Source organism: Thamnophis sirtalis, unplaced genomic scaffold (assembly GCF_051295495.1).
Source record: "Thamnophis sirtalis isolate CommonGarterSnake01/CBP01778 unplaced genomic scaffold, rThaSir2_p1.2 scaffold_14, whole genome shotgun sequence".
Lineage (NCBI taxonomy): Eukaryota > Metazoa > Chordata > Lepidosauria > Squamata > Natricidae > Thamnophis > Thamnophis sirtalis.
This window is the reverse complement of record NW_028261394.1, coordinates 19,371,464-19,386,335: the sequence shown is the minus strand read 5'-3', so window position 1 is coordinate 19,386,335 and position 14,872 is coordinate 19,371,464. Positions and strand designations below refer to the sequence as shown.

Below are 14,872 nucleotides of genomic sequence, written 5' to 3'. Positions count from 1 at the left end.
GAAGAAAAATGGAGAGCAGATAAAAATTGTCTAGTTATCGGGTGTCCAGCAATGACTCCTTGTTCAGAGCAGGTGGAACCATCTCCTCCTTGAAGAAGGCATTAACCGCCACATGGCCAACTTCATATCACAACCAAAAGCCCTGACCAACCAGGACAGTCAAAGATTGCATTGTACATATTCATATGCTCTTTCTTGATGTGCAGAAAAAGGTGTGTCTGCTTCTCACTGGAACTGTTACCGGATTTCAATGGACAGACTTCCATACAGATTAATACAGATTAACAGAGTTGGAAGGAACCTTGAGACTCTACACCATTTCTGGCAGATGGCAGTCCAGTCTCTTCTTGAAAGCCTCCAGGGATGAAACTCCCACAACTTCCAAAGGCAACTTCTGGTCCATTGGTTGCTTGTTCTCATTGTCAGAAAGTTCCTCCTTATTTCCAGCTTGAATCTCTCCTTGTTCAGTTTCCATCCATTATTTCTTGTCTGGCCTTCAAGTGCTTTGGAAAAGAGCTTGACCCCCTCCTCTCTGGAGCAGCTCCAGGGGTGAAATTCAGCAGGTTCTGACAGATTCCGGAGAACCGATAGCGGGAATTTTGAGTACTTCAGAGAACTGGCAAATGCCACCTCTGACTGGCCCCAGAGTGGAGTGGGAATGGAGATTTTGCAGCATCCATTGTTTTCCTCACCAGGGCCAAGAGGCTCACAATCCTCCCAAATAATCCTGCTAGATCACACCACAGGTATGGCCCTAGGATCTGCATGGTTAAAAATCCAATTTCAAGTGAATCTGAGTAACACACAATCCAGATGCCAGGAACAGTTCTTACAGAGGCTCTGTGTCAGGGCTGCCATGCTGCTATGGCATCTTTCACTTGCTGCCAGCCTGCCATACTTAGCGGGGGGGGGGGGGGCGACTGAGGGGTGGGATAAGGGGGGGATTAGCATGAGAGGAATCAAAATTGTGCTGTTCCCTGAGAGCCGCCAGCTGTTCCAAGGTCACTTTATGGAATGCTGAACCAGCCTGTAAAGCCAGGGGCTGTTACCCAAACAATTTAATTGGACATTTAAAGATAACCAGGGAAGAAGGTTGGGAGCAAGGGGAAAGTTAACTATATGCTTTGGGCGTGAAAAGGCCAGATCCGGCTTTGCTTCTTCTGTAACTACTTGGCTTTAGTTAAGTCTGTTTTCATTAATAATGGATTCAAGAGTCTTTCTTTTCTGACTGAGTTGGGACAGCTGACACTCTGCAAATATTGCTCCCTCCTTATCCAGAAGGAACTAAGTCATATTAAGTAGACTATTGACCAGCTCTCTTCAGATGTGATATGGGCAGAAAAATAGCTAATTCCCCCCCCCCACAATCTTTATTATCACAATCCTCGAGAAAGGCTGTTGCCAGGATTGAATGGGGTCAGAATTTGCTTTACTGCAGGTGTTCTTGGCATCCCTTCTGCTGACACATTCAGTTCTTCTGGAAGGTGCAGTTTAGTTCTCATTCTGGTTCTCATTCTGAGTGATAACCAAGGCCTTAGATCAATTGCACCAGAAACAGCCCAAGTTTCTTAAAACTCAGTAGGGTCCATCTGGTGCTTGGGGGATGGGGGGAGAGAACTATACAAATGGGTCCTATCTCCTTGCAGGAGGGTGCAGCCAAGGCAACTCCAAGGCCAACAGAAGTATGATCAGGGACCGTGAACCGGTAGTGGAAATTTTGAGTAGTTCAGAGAAGTGGCAAATACTACCTCTGGCTGGCCCCGCCCCCATCTATTCTCTGCCTCCTGAGTCCCAGCTGATTGGAGTCCCAGCTGATTGGCTGGGTCTTCTTCTGTTGCCCTGCACAGGAGAATGGCGCTGGAAAGCAGGTTAGTAATGTGGGGAGGGAATAGGGATTTTGCAGTATCCTTCCGCTGCAACGCCCTCCAAGCACGCCACGCCCAAGGCAAGCCATGCCCACAGAACCGGTAGTAAAAATAATTGAATCCCACCACTGCTCTACTCCCAGTTTTAGGACTTGAAAACGGCACTTCTCTGTGGATTGACAAGGAAGGGGAATCCCTGTTCAGAATTAGTTTTTGAGCATTTCATGGCGGTTCTTTCCCTTTTGGTAGGACTGTTCAGTCTTTCAAACTGGATGCTAAAAAGGTGCTCTGGACCACATGGGTGCACAGAGGCACTTTTTGGAACAGAATCTGATGCATTCCACCTCATCTCCACTTTGTTGTTGTTTTTCTTGTCTTGCACAGAGACCCTTGCCTTCTCCCCTCTCCCTACCCACCCCCAGTTTTTAAGATTAAACATCATACATTTCAATGAAATCAGAGATTAAATCTCATAGATTTCTGTGGAATTGTATGATTAATGAGTGTGGGGACACAGTGGTTGGAGTGCAGTACTGCAGGCTACTTCTGCTGACTGCCGACTGCCTACAATTTGGAAGTTTGAATCTCACCAGGCTCAAGATTGACTCATCCTTTTGTCCTTCCGAGGTGGGTAAAATGAGGACCCAGATTGTGGGGGCAAGAGGCTGGCTCTGTGAACTGCTTAGAGAGGGCTACAAAGCACTGTGAAACAGTATATAAGTCTAAGTGTTCTTGCTGATTAGTTGTGGTGACACAGTGGTTAAATGAAGCATTGCAGGCAAACTCTGCCGACTGCCAGGAATTCAATCCTGACCAGCTCAAGGCTGACTCAGCCTTCCATCCTTCCGAGGTGGGTAAATGAGGACCCAGATTGTTGGAGGCAAGAGGCTGCCTCTGTAAACTGCTTAGAGAGGGCTGCAAAGCACTATGAAGCGGTATATAAGTCTAAGAGCTATTGCTATTAAGAGCAGTTTGATAGGGCAGCTGATTATCAAGGGGAGGGTCATGAGGAGGAGGGGGCTGCCTGGGATGACCAAATTTGGATTCCTGCCCTGAACAGAGGGTTGGACTTGACAGCCTCAAAAGGCCCCTTCAACTCTAGGATTCTATTGTCTTCTATATTCTTCTATGAATGTAGATATACATTCTTGTATTATCAATACAATTTGGTGGGGGGAAATGCTTTTATACAAATGTGGCAATCTGTGGAAGATAATAGGAAGAAAGAGGCAATTTGGTGTAGTAGTGAAGATGCTGGCATAGAAACCTGTTGGTGATGAGTTCTAATCCTGCCTTAGACATGAAGGCCAGCTGGACGTTGCTTTAGGCCAATCACTCACTCACTCAGCCTAACCCACCTCACAGAGTGGTTAGGGGGGAAGTAGGAGGAGGAAGACATACTAAGCATTTTCACTGCCTGGAGTTATTTACAAAAAATATAAAAGTGGGATAAAAGAAATCTTTTTTTTAAAAAAGTTCTCTTCTTCCAGCTGCTAGGGTCTTAAACAGAAGGACATTCTATCCGTTTTCCATTCTTCAAACTGAGAGTGACTTCAGCATGGTCTTTGCAGGGCTGCAGCTATAACTTGTTCAGATGGAGAGAAAATTTTCAGCTATCCCTGCAAAAAAATTGAGAACTGGGGCTAATAGCCCTCTGGGCAAAAGGCCACCTCTTACCTTGGGCGAAACCTGGGTGAAGCTAACTGTTGCTGCCACCGTGATGCAGATAATTCCACAGGTCAACATAATGGAGAAGATGGCCCCAAATATCCTGGAGGGGCTGTGGGATTCTGCTGGAGGGGGCTTTTCCTAAGTGGAGAAAATGAAAAATGAATCCTCAAAAAAGTGCCTGGATTCCATTGTTGGTTTCATTGATAACCATCATGTGTAGCCACATTCTTTTGGGCTGGGGGCAAAGCTGATTGAGCAGTGAAGATATCACACATTTATTTTTGAGCTACGTGAAAACCACAGCATTGGAGCGGTTTATCTCCTCTATTTTTCGGAATTATGTAAGGTAGTGTAGACTAATCTTTTGTGCCATTGCTTAATGTATAAGTTTCCAAAAGCTATAGCTATTTCCAAGAGTTAGAGAATTTGTCCCAGCTGTTTTCTCCACAGCATATGTAATTATAAATTGTACAGTCTTCCTGTATCTCTAAAAAATGAAACATCTGATTGACTTATTATGATTATCAAATTGATTATATCTATATCTAATCTATATATCTAATCTATATCTATCTATCTATCTATCTATCTATCTATCTATCTATCTATCTATCTATCTACATATTATCTATCTATCTATCTTTCTATCTATCTATTTCTATCATCTTTCTATCTATCTATCTATCTATCTATCTATCTATCTATCTATCTATCTTATCTCTCTATCTACCTATGTCTGTCTGTCTATCTCTACATTTATATATCTCTATCTCTATATACATGAACACACACACACACACACACACACACACACACACACAACAAAGCAGCAAAGAAGAAATGTAATTACCTGAGTGATCTTTTTCCAGAAAGGATTAAATGTGGGACTTGCTCTCAGAATAGAGCCCTCATCTTATGGCACCTACAACACAAAGCCCTACCTTCAGCCTCTCCCTTCCAGATGTGAAGGGGCAGCCAGACCAAGACATTTGGTTGTGGAAAACCTGAGCAGATTAATTCCTTATGGGACCTTGTAGCTAGCAGGTGCCTCCAAGATAGTTCTCTAAGTGGGGAGAAAGGAGATTCAAGCAGGTTGCTTGAGTTTTCAACCTATCAAATGGCGCTTGGACCCAGGAGTGATGGAGGGGCTTCACTTATGCTGCATCCTTTCTCTCCCCCGAGGCAACATGGATGGAGCCCAGGGCATCCAGCAGCTCTAAAGCATTTTGGTGCACAAAAGCACCCACCACCATTAAGACGGGACCCTTACTTGCAGGCAGGGAGTCAGGGCTGTGGCCCTCCCTGGGACAAACCTGGTGGGGAGGGAAGGCTACTTACTGCATGGAGAGTGGTATGGGCCACGGCCTGCTCCTCCATCCCGGATCTCCCTTTCCTCGGACTGAGTCGAGGCTTTGCAATTTCAGAGCCCCCAGTTAGAATGTGCCCAAAGAGAGCCAGGTGAGCAATGCCCCTGGATTCCCAGCCTGGGCAGAGGCATGTGGAGGTGAAACTAGACTACCTAGTGGGTGGAGGGAAGGGGGGCTGCAGAGAGATGCTGGCCAGGCCCCAGTGATGCTTGCCCTGCCCTGCCCGGAGAGACAGCCAAGGCATTCATGGGAGCACAATCGAGGGCTTTGTGGCAGGGACCTTGAGGCTGGCAGATGTTCCAGGGCTCCGCAGCCCTTTCTTGTAGGAAGGAACCTGGCTGGGGGAGAGCAGCTGTCTGCCCCCCAGGTCCAGAGAGCAAAGGTTTGGCAGGGGAGGGGAATGCCCTGCTTGCCCATCAGCTCTAGAGTGTCCTCTGATCTTCATCTCCCGCTGCCTCTGGAGAGATTCCTTTTTGCTCCCATCACTTTCACTTGCTCGCTTATTTCCATGTACAAGGAAAGGAAGTACCCAGTTCTGAAACTTCAGGGACAAGAACCATCTGATAAGGAAAGTTTTCTCCTACCAAAACGTCCATTGTGGTAGAGCCCCCAGTTGTGTGAATGCAATCAATACGTTACAAAACATGTTTGTTATGTCATACAGTTGCTTCCTTTGGTTTTCCCCACCCTTCCTCTTCCTCCCTGGCCCCCTCTCTTTCTACCTCCTTCAAGATTGCAAGACCCTTGTGGGAGGAAAGTTCTACACTTCCTGATTTGAGAAAATGAGAACAGCTGCAAGTTGAAGCATGCAAACTTTCTTTGCAAACGTGAAAAAGGTGCCTGTTGATTCCTGGTTCATCCATGGGACAAAATGTAACTGTCAGGACAGCAATATGGAAGGGGCTTGCCTTGTTCTGAGTTTATTTTGATTTTGATTTCCTAACCGACTAGCTCACAACTTTGCGGTTTGATCTGAGCCTACTAGAGGTTTTCAAGATGGCCACAGATCAGTTCCAGGCTGAAGTTGAAAACGGAGTGATGAAGCTCATCGTGCAGAAAACTCTTCATTTGCACTCTGCATAGACATTGAGTAAACCTTTAGCAGGACTGCTCAGCTCTCCACATTCCTTGGTGTCCTTTACAGATTGTTAATCTGTTGGAAGGGACCTTGTAGGTCATTTAGTCCAAGCCCCTGCCCAAGCAGGAGACTCTACACCATTTCTGGCAGATGGCAGTCCAGTCTCCTCTTGAAAGTCACCAGTGATGAAGCTCCCACAACTTCTGAAGGCAACTTCTGTTCCATGGGTTGATTGTTCCCACTGTCAGAAAATTCCTCCTTATTTCCAGGTTGAATCTCTCATTGGTCAGTTTCCATCCATTATTCCTTGTCCGTCCTTCAGGTGCTTTGGAGAATAGTTTGACCCCCTCCTCTCTGTGGCAGCTCTTCAAATATTGGAAGGCATTCTGGATAAAAATATGATGGGTTATGCAAAATATCTTTAAAAGAAGGATAAAGTTTACTCCTCAGTTATTTTTACTAGGTATATGTACTGACTTTACAGTGGTAGAGACTAACTTGATTCTGCACCTAATAACGGCAGCAAGACTGTTGGTGGCGCAATACTGGAAGAAGGAAGACTTGCCTACAATTCAAGAATGGACATTGAAAGTCACAAACTTAGCCGAGATGGCTAAAATATCGGCATATCTTAAAGATCACTCAAATGAGAGATATAAAGGAGACTGGAAAAAATGGATTGACTATATACAAAATAAATACGGGACCAAGAAATTCCAGTTAGCCTATGCTTAAGATCAGAAATGATTTAAATTGTTTAAAGTTAGTTCAGCAAGAAGAAGCTAAGGTCAATGCAGAATGTCATTAATTTCTTTATTCCCTTTTTTCCCCCCAATAGATTTTAGACTGTGTTTGTTAAAAATCCATACCATGTACGGGTTCTGGGAAGGAGGGGGGGAAGGAGGGGAGGTAGGGGGGGTGGAGGGAGGGAGGGGCACACACACACACACAAAATTGTACTTCGATGTTTTAATGATTGACGAATGATGAAATATTTGTGTTTTAAAAGAAATAAAACCTTTGAATATCCAAATATTGGAAGACTCCTATCTTGTCTCCCCTGGTCCTTCTCTTCACTAGACTAGCCATGCCCAGTTCCTGCAACCGTTCATCCTGTTTTAACCTCCAGTCCCCTTATCATCCTGATTGCTCTTCTCTGGACTTTTTCTAGAGTCTCAACATCTTTTTTATAGTGTGGTGTCCAAAATTGGATGCAGGATTCTAGGTGTGGTCTCCCTAAGACTTTATAGAGTCCTGCTGGAGGACCTGAGAGATTCCAGGGCAAGCCAGATCTGGGCCATGCGGGCCTGTCATCGTTTGTCATCTTTCTGTGGCACACCTGCCCTTTTCCCTTGCCAAGCAATCATACCTGGCAAAAGATCACACCAGCCTTCCTCCTCCTTCTGAGACCCACTGATAACAAGAGGTGGGGCGGAGGAGAGGAATGCTTTTATACCGAGCTTTCTCATTTTCCACCTTCAAACAAGCATATTTTTGCACATCACAGCTCGAGCTTAAAACCGGGCACCGTTCCCTAAGCCCTCAGACCTGGCTTTGTTATGGATGAGAAGCTGAGCTCTGCAATCCCTCTAGTTTGCTAGAGAACTGGGTATATCTAGTCTATTGAAGAGAAGGAGTAGGGGTGATATAGTAAGCTTTGGGTTTGCAACCTGGTGTTTTGACCAAGGCTTCCCTTCTCTTGCATGAAGCAAAATCCTTGTCCCGATAAAAACTCCTTTTATTAATTTACTGTGAATTCTGCTCATCCACATCCAGCAAAGTCTTTCAAGGGAGGATTTACAGTCACAGAGCTTATCTGGCTTGGAGAGCTGCCAGATATCTGCAAAACTTGGCAAGGAGTCTCGGAGAGTCATGAACCAATTAAGAGAACTAATTGTCTGCTGCAAACTCCACTCCCCTTTCACTCCTCTTTTATTTCCTCTGGGAGGGGCAGTTCATCGTCCACCTGTGGTCTTACTCCCAAGTTGACCCGTTCTTTAGCTGTTCCCTTTGTCTGGCAAGTCTGCGCATGCGCACACTGGGAACAGGCTCCAGTTGTTCTTCTGCCTCATTGATCTCTGACTCCGAAGGCAGCTGATAACTATCGGATGGCCCTGGCCCCCTCTCTGTCACCAACACAGAGCCCTTGTCAGAGCCTTCCCCAGACTCCAGGACTGGCCCATCTTCCTCCCCAACCTCTTCACTGTCTGAATCTGCTGCCAGTTCTGCTGGTGGGCCACAACACCTGGTCCTTTTGTGGGTGTAAATCTCTCTGGTCACAAAGTTCCTTTGCTGATAAAGACACCAGAGTAACCCTTTGTTTAACAGACTTCTTTCCCCGAATTTCCCTGCTTCTGACAAACCTATTTGGCCTCTGGAATTGCCTCGTTTCCTTTGGGGACTAGGTGGTTTTACTTAGTGAACCATCTGTCTGTGTTTTTTTGGAAGGGACCTAGGATGTAAATTGGATGCTAGCAGATATTGGATTTCATATGGAATTGGCTGATGGGAGGGGGAGATAGGAAGATCTCTTTGATCTAGATTTCTTATTGGGTCTCTTGCAAGGAGTGCTCTAAGTCCAGTAAAGTACAGGTCTCTTCCAGATCCAGAGCCGTTTGATGCCCTTTTGGATAGTCTGGACTTGATTCGTTTTCTCTGGAGGTCTTCAAGGCAGGAGAAAGGTGTGCCAGATGTTCTGTTTCTTCTTTTCATGTGGTTTTGGAATCTTTATTCTTGCCAGAAGTCTGTCCTGCTGCAGCAGTAATTGAACTTGTTGGACTCATCAGAGCCTGTGACTCGGCATTTGGCCAAACTCTATTTTTACTATATGGACTCAAAATACCCTCATGGAGTTTGCAATTCATTTGGAGGAAGAGAAAATTCCTAACTTCATCTGCAACTTCCCTCCCCCACTCTTCTTTTATTTATGCTGTTCATTATGGCAAGTTATCGCCTTCCAAGAACACTCCTTTGGAGTAATGTACATCAAGTTGTTGGAAGGTGGTAAGGGAAACAAGAGGTTGAACATTCTGACCCCATATTGAGAAGCGCAATTCTGGATGCAATTCAACGGAGTACGGGCTTGGTTCAAAACTTGCCTCCTTTGGGGGGTGGGTTACATTGAAAACTACTGTATTACAGGAGACGGATTGGCCAAGATAATTTAAAACAAGCCAAGTTGAGGCCTTGATAATTCTCACCATCATCCTTCAACCATTCTACCCCTCCTTGCTCCACTGCCTGGTGAAAAAGCCAGGTCACCACCATTTTTCTGAAGGCCAACAGAGAGAGGGCCCTGTATTTGGGGAGGGGGCTGTTCTTTAAAATAGGCACCATAAGAGAGGACACACTTCCCAGCCTCTACCAGGTGACCATTACACAAAGGGGAGCTGGAACATGCTCACCCTGGCCAGATCCAGCAGGATGGGCAGGAACCACGTGAAAGGTGATCTCACAATTCCCCTGGCCCTATCCCTTTAGACCAGTGTTTCTCAAATTTGGCAACTTTAAGTCCTGTGGACTTCAACTCCCAGAATCCCCCAGCCAGCACAACTGTAAAGAGGATCATCTGAATTTTGAAGTGCACATGGGGCACACACAGTGAGGGCTGCCTGGGCAAAGAACTATGGAACAATCTCCCCGTGGAGATTCGTACCCTCACCACCGTCCAGGCCTTCCGCACAGCCCTCAAGAACTGGCTAACCCGTCAGGCCTGGGGATAATCTTATTTCGCCCCTCCCGAATGCTGAGTGAATGTTGAGTTTTATTGTCTAATTTACTTTGTGCACATTTCTTTTTTCGTATTGTCCTACACTCCCCTTCCTTTTTGATTGTAAGCCGCCCTGAGTCCCCTCAGGGAAAAGGGCGGCCTATAAATAAATAAAACAAACAAAACAAACAAACAAAGAATCAGGTCTTTCTTAATAGCTTATGAAAGGCCAGCAGTACCAGGACACCCTAATTTCTGGGAGGAGAACGTTCCGTATGGTCCACATTGACTGCATCGCTGTGATATAACCAATGAGATGGAAGTGATAAAATGCATATTTTTGTTTAGCTTTCTTCCAGGTTTTGCCTCATGATCTCTCCTTACCCAACTTATCAATAAATCAATATATGCCTCAGTGCAGGGGTGCCTTGAGGGTCTCATTTAAAATACTCAAGGGAAAGTTTTCCTTTAGTGTAAAATGAAATGATCAGACACACAAAAAGAAAGCAAGAATTATGTTTAATATGACTCAACGTCTGGATTGAAGTTAGGTAACAGATTTACAGCTTGAGAATTTGACAGCGCAGCTTTGTTAAGAAAAGATACAATGAAAGCAGATGGCCGGTTCCACTTTGTGGCCAGTTTTTCGAGCAACTGCTCTCACAATCTAAACATTTAATGTGGATTTGATATGGCCTTGGATGTCTCTGGAACTGTCTTGGAACAAGTCCTCCCTAGAGATTCGTGTTTTTTTTTTAAATGGTTTAGAGTTTACATAATCAAAAGAGGAGAACAATCTTTTAGACTTGCAAATGAAAAGCTGATAAAAGAAAAAGAAAAACAATTTGAAGATGTAATAATCTAAATTTTAGCACTTCAAAAGAGGTGGAGAGCTTAACATAATTTATAATCACAGAATGTCTTCCACTATAGATAATGCAATTATTGCTGTATGAAAAAGTGAGAAATTTCAAGCATTTTCAATATTGAAAATGCTACCTATGCAAAATAACTGGTACACATCTGAAGCAAAAAAAGAAGTATCTTTCCTTGGTTCCCAATGTTTTAAACTTTTTGTCTACATGCTTTTTAAAGGTGACAATCTGGCAACTGATTCTGCAAGAAGAAAACTACTTGAGCACCTGAAAAGTGCAATCATGTTTACTGCAGACTGACAAGGCAAAAATGGTTCATATACCTGTTTTCAGCAAGTGCCAAGATAGATCTGCAAAAGATTTTTCTTGTGCCCTACCATCAACCCAGAAGATTTCAACAGGAAGCACTAAATATGTTAATATAATTGCTTCATCAACACTGACTTCAAAATGGCTTTAGGAAAAAACACACCACTGCATCTATTTATGATACTGAAGAACAAAATGCTAGTAAGTTCACTGTTGCCATGAAGAATTCCCATTATCACGGACTGATAAATGAACTCAGCATTCTATCCTGACACTTAATCAAGTAATTCAAATATAGTTCGCTCTGATGATCTGAATGATGGACTTTTGTTACATGCTTCTTGACCAATAAAACCAGTCTGCAACATGTTTTTGAAATAGATACCGTAATCAGAAATTCTAGAGAATTTCTAGAGAAACATATGAAACATGGATTCTTGTTTTGCATATAAAGCAGTGCAAATGCCACTGGGCAGGAGCAAAAACATTACGAATGGATACACAATGATTTCCATTCCCCTGAAATAGCTGAACCAGAACCCAAGTAATCATAAAAACTAACCTTAAAATCAAGTCTCAAATACCAGAGCAGCTGCCCTTAAAACTGCTCAATTTCCTGAATTTCCAACGATTGCATTACAAAACACCACAGTGCAAGGTTAAACAGAAGTCCGCTCAGTCCCTTCAGCTCCGCTGAGCAGGCCTCCACCCTGATACCTGAACACCAGCCAGACACAGCTTGATGTGTCTGAAAGCTGATAGACACACACACACACACTTCCCTCTTTCTTTCAAAGTGCATTTTTAAACAGGAATTTGTAAACAGAGAACTCAATTTGAATGCTGCGCACGAAAATCATCTTACTTTTGCAAGCAGCAATTGAGTGCACCGCAGTAACTGAGAAAATACTACCAGCCTGAAGAGACTGGCTTGGGGTGAAGAAAGACCTCTGCAGAGCTGGGACATCTCCCTTCCTTAATCAGTGAGAGCAGGGAGGAGGTCCGCTATGCTATTGACGTAGTAATCGGGAACCAGGCTTCTGCGCTCAGGACAGCCGCTGTTGAGGTGGCCCTTAACCTCATCCAGGGTTGTGACCCCAGTGAGAGTGAGGAGGGTGGTCAGGCCGCAGGTGTTGCCCATGAGGATGTCTGTGTCCAAGCGGTCACCAACCATGATTGTGCGTGCAGGGTTAATCTTAAACTCGCTGGCCACACATTCAAACATGAAGCGGCTGGGCTTGCCCACAATGAAGGCTTCCCGCTCCGCAGCTGTCTCCACTGCCTTGACCAGGCAGCCCGTTCCTAAAGGAAGAAAGACAAAAATCAGCATGCAAAGGTGGTCTTTACTTTGCTAAAGGGGGAAAAAAACCCTGTATGCCTGAAGTTGGTGATCTCCTGCTCTTTGGACCTGAAGTTGAAACTACTTTTGTTTGCATCACCTTCGCTCAAGCTTTTGTTTTGCCGGTTTTCATGGCTACCATGTGGACAGAACCCCATTTCTGTTATGAGTATTACTCCAGGGGAAAAAAGGACATGTATAAACAAAATGGGAAATTTTGTACCTGAAATAAACCAGTGCATTTGGCAGGTCCAGAGTGGGCTGTCATCAAGGTCATTTTATTTATTCTGGGTTTCTGCCAAAACAAGTGGTCTTATATAGGTGATGGTCTCTCTCTCCTCTCCTGCTCTGGGTCCCCTATATGCCACCCAGCACCTTTCGTTCCCTACTTCTTAGTTATTTGCAACGTTTCAAGCACAGAGTACTTAATATTCTCATGTGCACACCACTCTCTCAATTTTCCTAGCCATGCATGGAATGTTTTATGCCAACACAAATGGTAGAACTAGGACAGGATAGCTTGTTAAATGTCCCATCTATTAGACCATAAGTCCGCTCTAAATGGTATTTATCGTATTTTTCAGAGTATAAGATGCACCTTTTTTCCTCAAGAGGCTGAAAATCTGGGTGCGTCTTATACACTGAATACAGCATTTTTTGCCTCCTGAAGCCCCGCCCCTTCACCAAAATGGCCGTGCATACCCTTATGGAGGCTTTCAGAGTTCCTGGGAGCTGCCCCCCCCCCCAAGGCTATTCATGCCTTTTTTTTTTTTTTTAAAGAAAAACAGGCTGTTTTTGGCAGGTTTGCAGAGTGCAAAAACTTTGGAAAGCTCTTTAACTGATTGATGAGAATTAGATTGATCAAGTGCTGTGCCAGCAGAAACAAAGTCTTAGGTGCTGCAGATTGTCAGCTATTTCCTTCTCCAGCACATGGATAAATACACCTGGAAACATCTACCTACCTACTCTCTCTCTCCCTACCTACCTACTGTATTTCTCTTTCTCTCTCCCCCTCTATCTACCTACTTACTCTCTCTCCCTCCCTACTGTATTTTTCTCTCTTTCTCTCCCTCTACCTATCTACCTACCTACTTTTTAAAAAAAAATGCCTCTTCAAAACCTTGGTGCGTCTTATACTCGGAAAAATACGGTACTTATATTTGAATGTCATAGATATTGGATGGAAAAGGAGGATACAAACCAATTAAATAATAAATGATTATTACTCTACATGTGGCTTTAATCCAGGATCTGAGAATGGGGCTTTACTCCTTGGGGGGGGGGGGAGCTGTATGCAGCTTCCACTAGCACAATTCCCAGAAAGAAATGCTATTGCAAGTATAATTAGTACAAGGTTGTTTAAGGATTGTTACACCTTTACCTCTCAGGATTAAACTGAAAGAGGCTTAGCATGTAAATCACCGGCTCAACCTAAGATTTTATGGGTAGAAAGGCAAGAGATGTGACCTTGCAGAGCCTCCGAGAGTTAGCTGAGCCAAAGAAGCTTCCGAGGGTTCCAAGTACAGGTAGTCCTCGACTTACAACAGTTCCTTAGTGACCATTCAAAGTTACAATGGGCACTGAAAAAAGTGACTTATGATTATCTCTCACGCTTCTGACCACTGCAACATTCCCATGGTCACCTGATCAAATTTCAGATGCTTGGCAACTGACTCACATGTATGACCGTTGCAGTGTCCCGGGGTCACCCTTTGCGACCTTCTGACAAGCAATGGGGAAGCCAGATTCACTTAACAACGTCGTGAGTTATTAATTTACCAACTGCAATGATTGCACTTTAACAACGGCGGCAAGGAAAGTAGTAAAACGGGGCAAAACCACCAGCGCCTCGCTTAGCACCATAAATGGTGGTCCCAAGTCGAGGACTACCTGCACGAATTGCTCAGAACTACCCCTTCCCTGGTTTCCGCAAAAAAACCCTTTCCTGGCTCCCAGCGGATTGCAAAGGTGGGCCGCCCGGTGCAGCCGAAGGTGGATCCATCCCCCGCGGCCGCACGTACCGGGCACGGCGCTGCCTCCCTCGAGCGGGAGCCGGTTATCACGGTTGGTGCCCACCAGCAGGCAGCCGCGCCCGTCGCCGTCGCCCCGCAGCAGGTAGCGCAGCGCCAGGCAGAGCTTGCCGTAGGTGAAGTGCTCGTCGTAGCCCACCAGCACGGCGCAAACGGAGGGGTCCAGCGGGGCGCGCGCGCCGAAGTGGGCGGAGCCGGGCTCGGGGGCGGGACCGACGCCCAGGTGGGCCACGCCCAGCGCCTCCAGCTCCGCGCTCAGCGCCGGCCCGCCCAGGACGTAGGCGGTGCCGCCCGGCGGGAGCGCGCGGCTGAGGTGGCGCGCGGCACAGTAGGCGGAGCCGAAGACCTGGCCGGGCTCGGCTGGCGGGAAGCCCAGGCGCAGCAGCTTCTCGGTGTAGGCCTGGCGCGTCCGCGAGGAGTTGTTCGTCACGTAGCAGAGCCGCTTCCCGCCGCCCAATTCCAGCCGGTGCAGTGTCTCGGGCGCGCCAAGCAGCACCGCTTCGCCCCGCCACAGCACGCCGTCGCAGTCGAAGAGCAGCGCCTCCGTCTGGGAAAGCAGCTGCCGGGCCAGCGCCGCGTCCAGCCGCCGACACTCCTTGACCGCCATCGTGGGATGAGGGGACGGGCGA

The 14,872-nt window shown here is 45.9% G+C and overlaps 2 protein-coding genes across 3 annotated transcripts in view; both read right to left on the bottom strand.

Annotated features, from left to right (window-relative positions):
- Nucleotides 1-11,841, bottom strand: part of BRICD5 (BRICHOS domain containing 5) — a 26,814-nt gene extending 14,973 nt beyond the window's left edge. The window contains exons 1-2 of one of the 2 annotated variants that reach the window (XM_087728782.1): nucleotides 11,740-11,841; nucleotides 3,543-3,674 (exon numbers count right to left, since the gene is read on the bottom strand). In XM_087728782.1, coding sequence (XP_087584908.1) covers nucleotides 3,543-3,674; nucleotides 11,740-11,841 — 234 coding nt within the window. Of the gene's footprint in view, nucleotides 1-3,542; nucleotides 3,675-4,874; nucleotides 5,003-11,739 lie in introns of those variants that run through there. The other variant, XM_087728780.1, reaches the window with a different exon arrangement.
- Nucleotides 10,193-14,872, bottom strand: PGP (phosphoglycolate phosphatase). The gene is made up of 2 exons (XM_014074927.2): nucleotides 14,235-14,872; nucleotides 10,193-12,176 (listed from the first exon to the last, which is right to left on the bottom strand). The coding sequence occupies exons 1-2, from the start codon at nucleotides 14,848-14,850 to the stop codon at nucleotides 11,851-11,853; spliced, it is 942 nt and encodes a 313-aa protein (XP_013930402.2). The 5' UTR covers nucleotides 14,851-14,872; the 3' UTR covers nucleotides 10,193-11,850.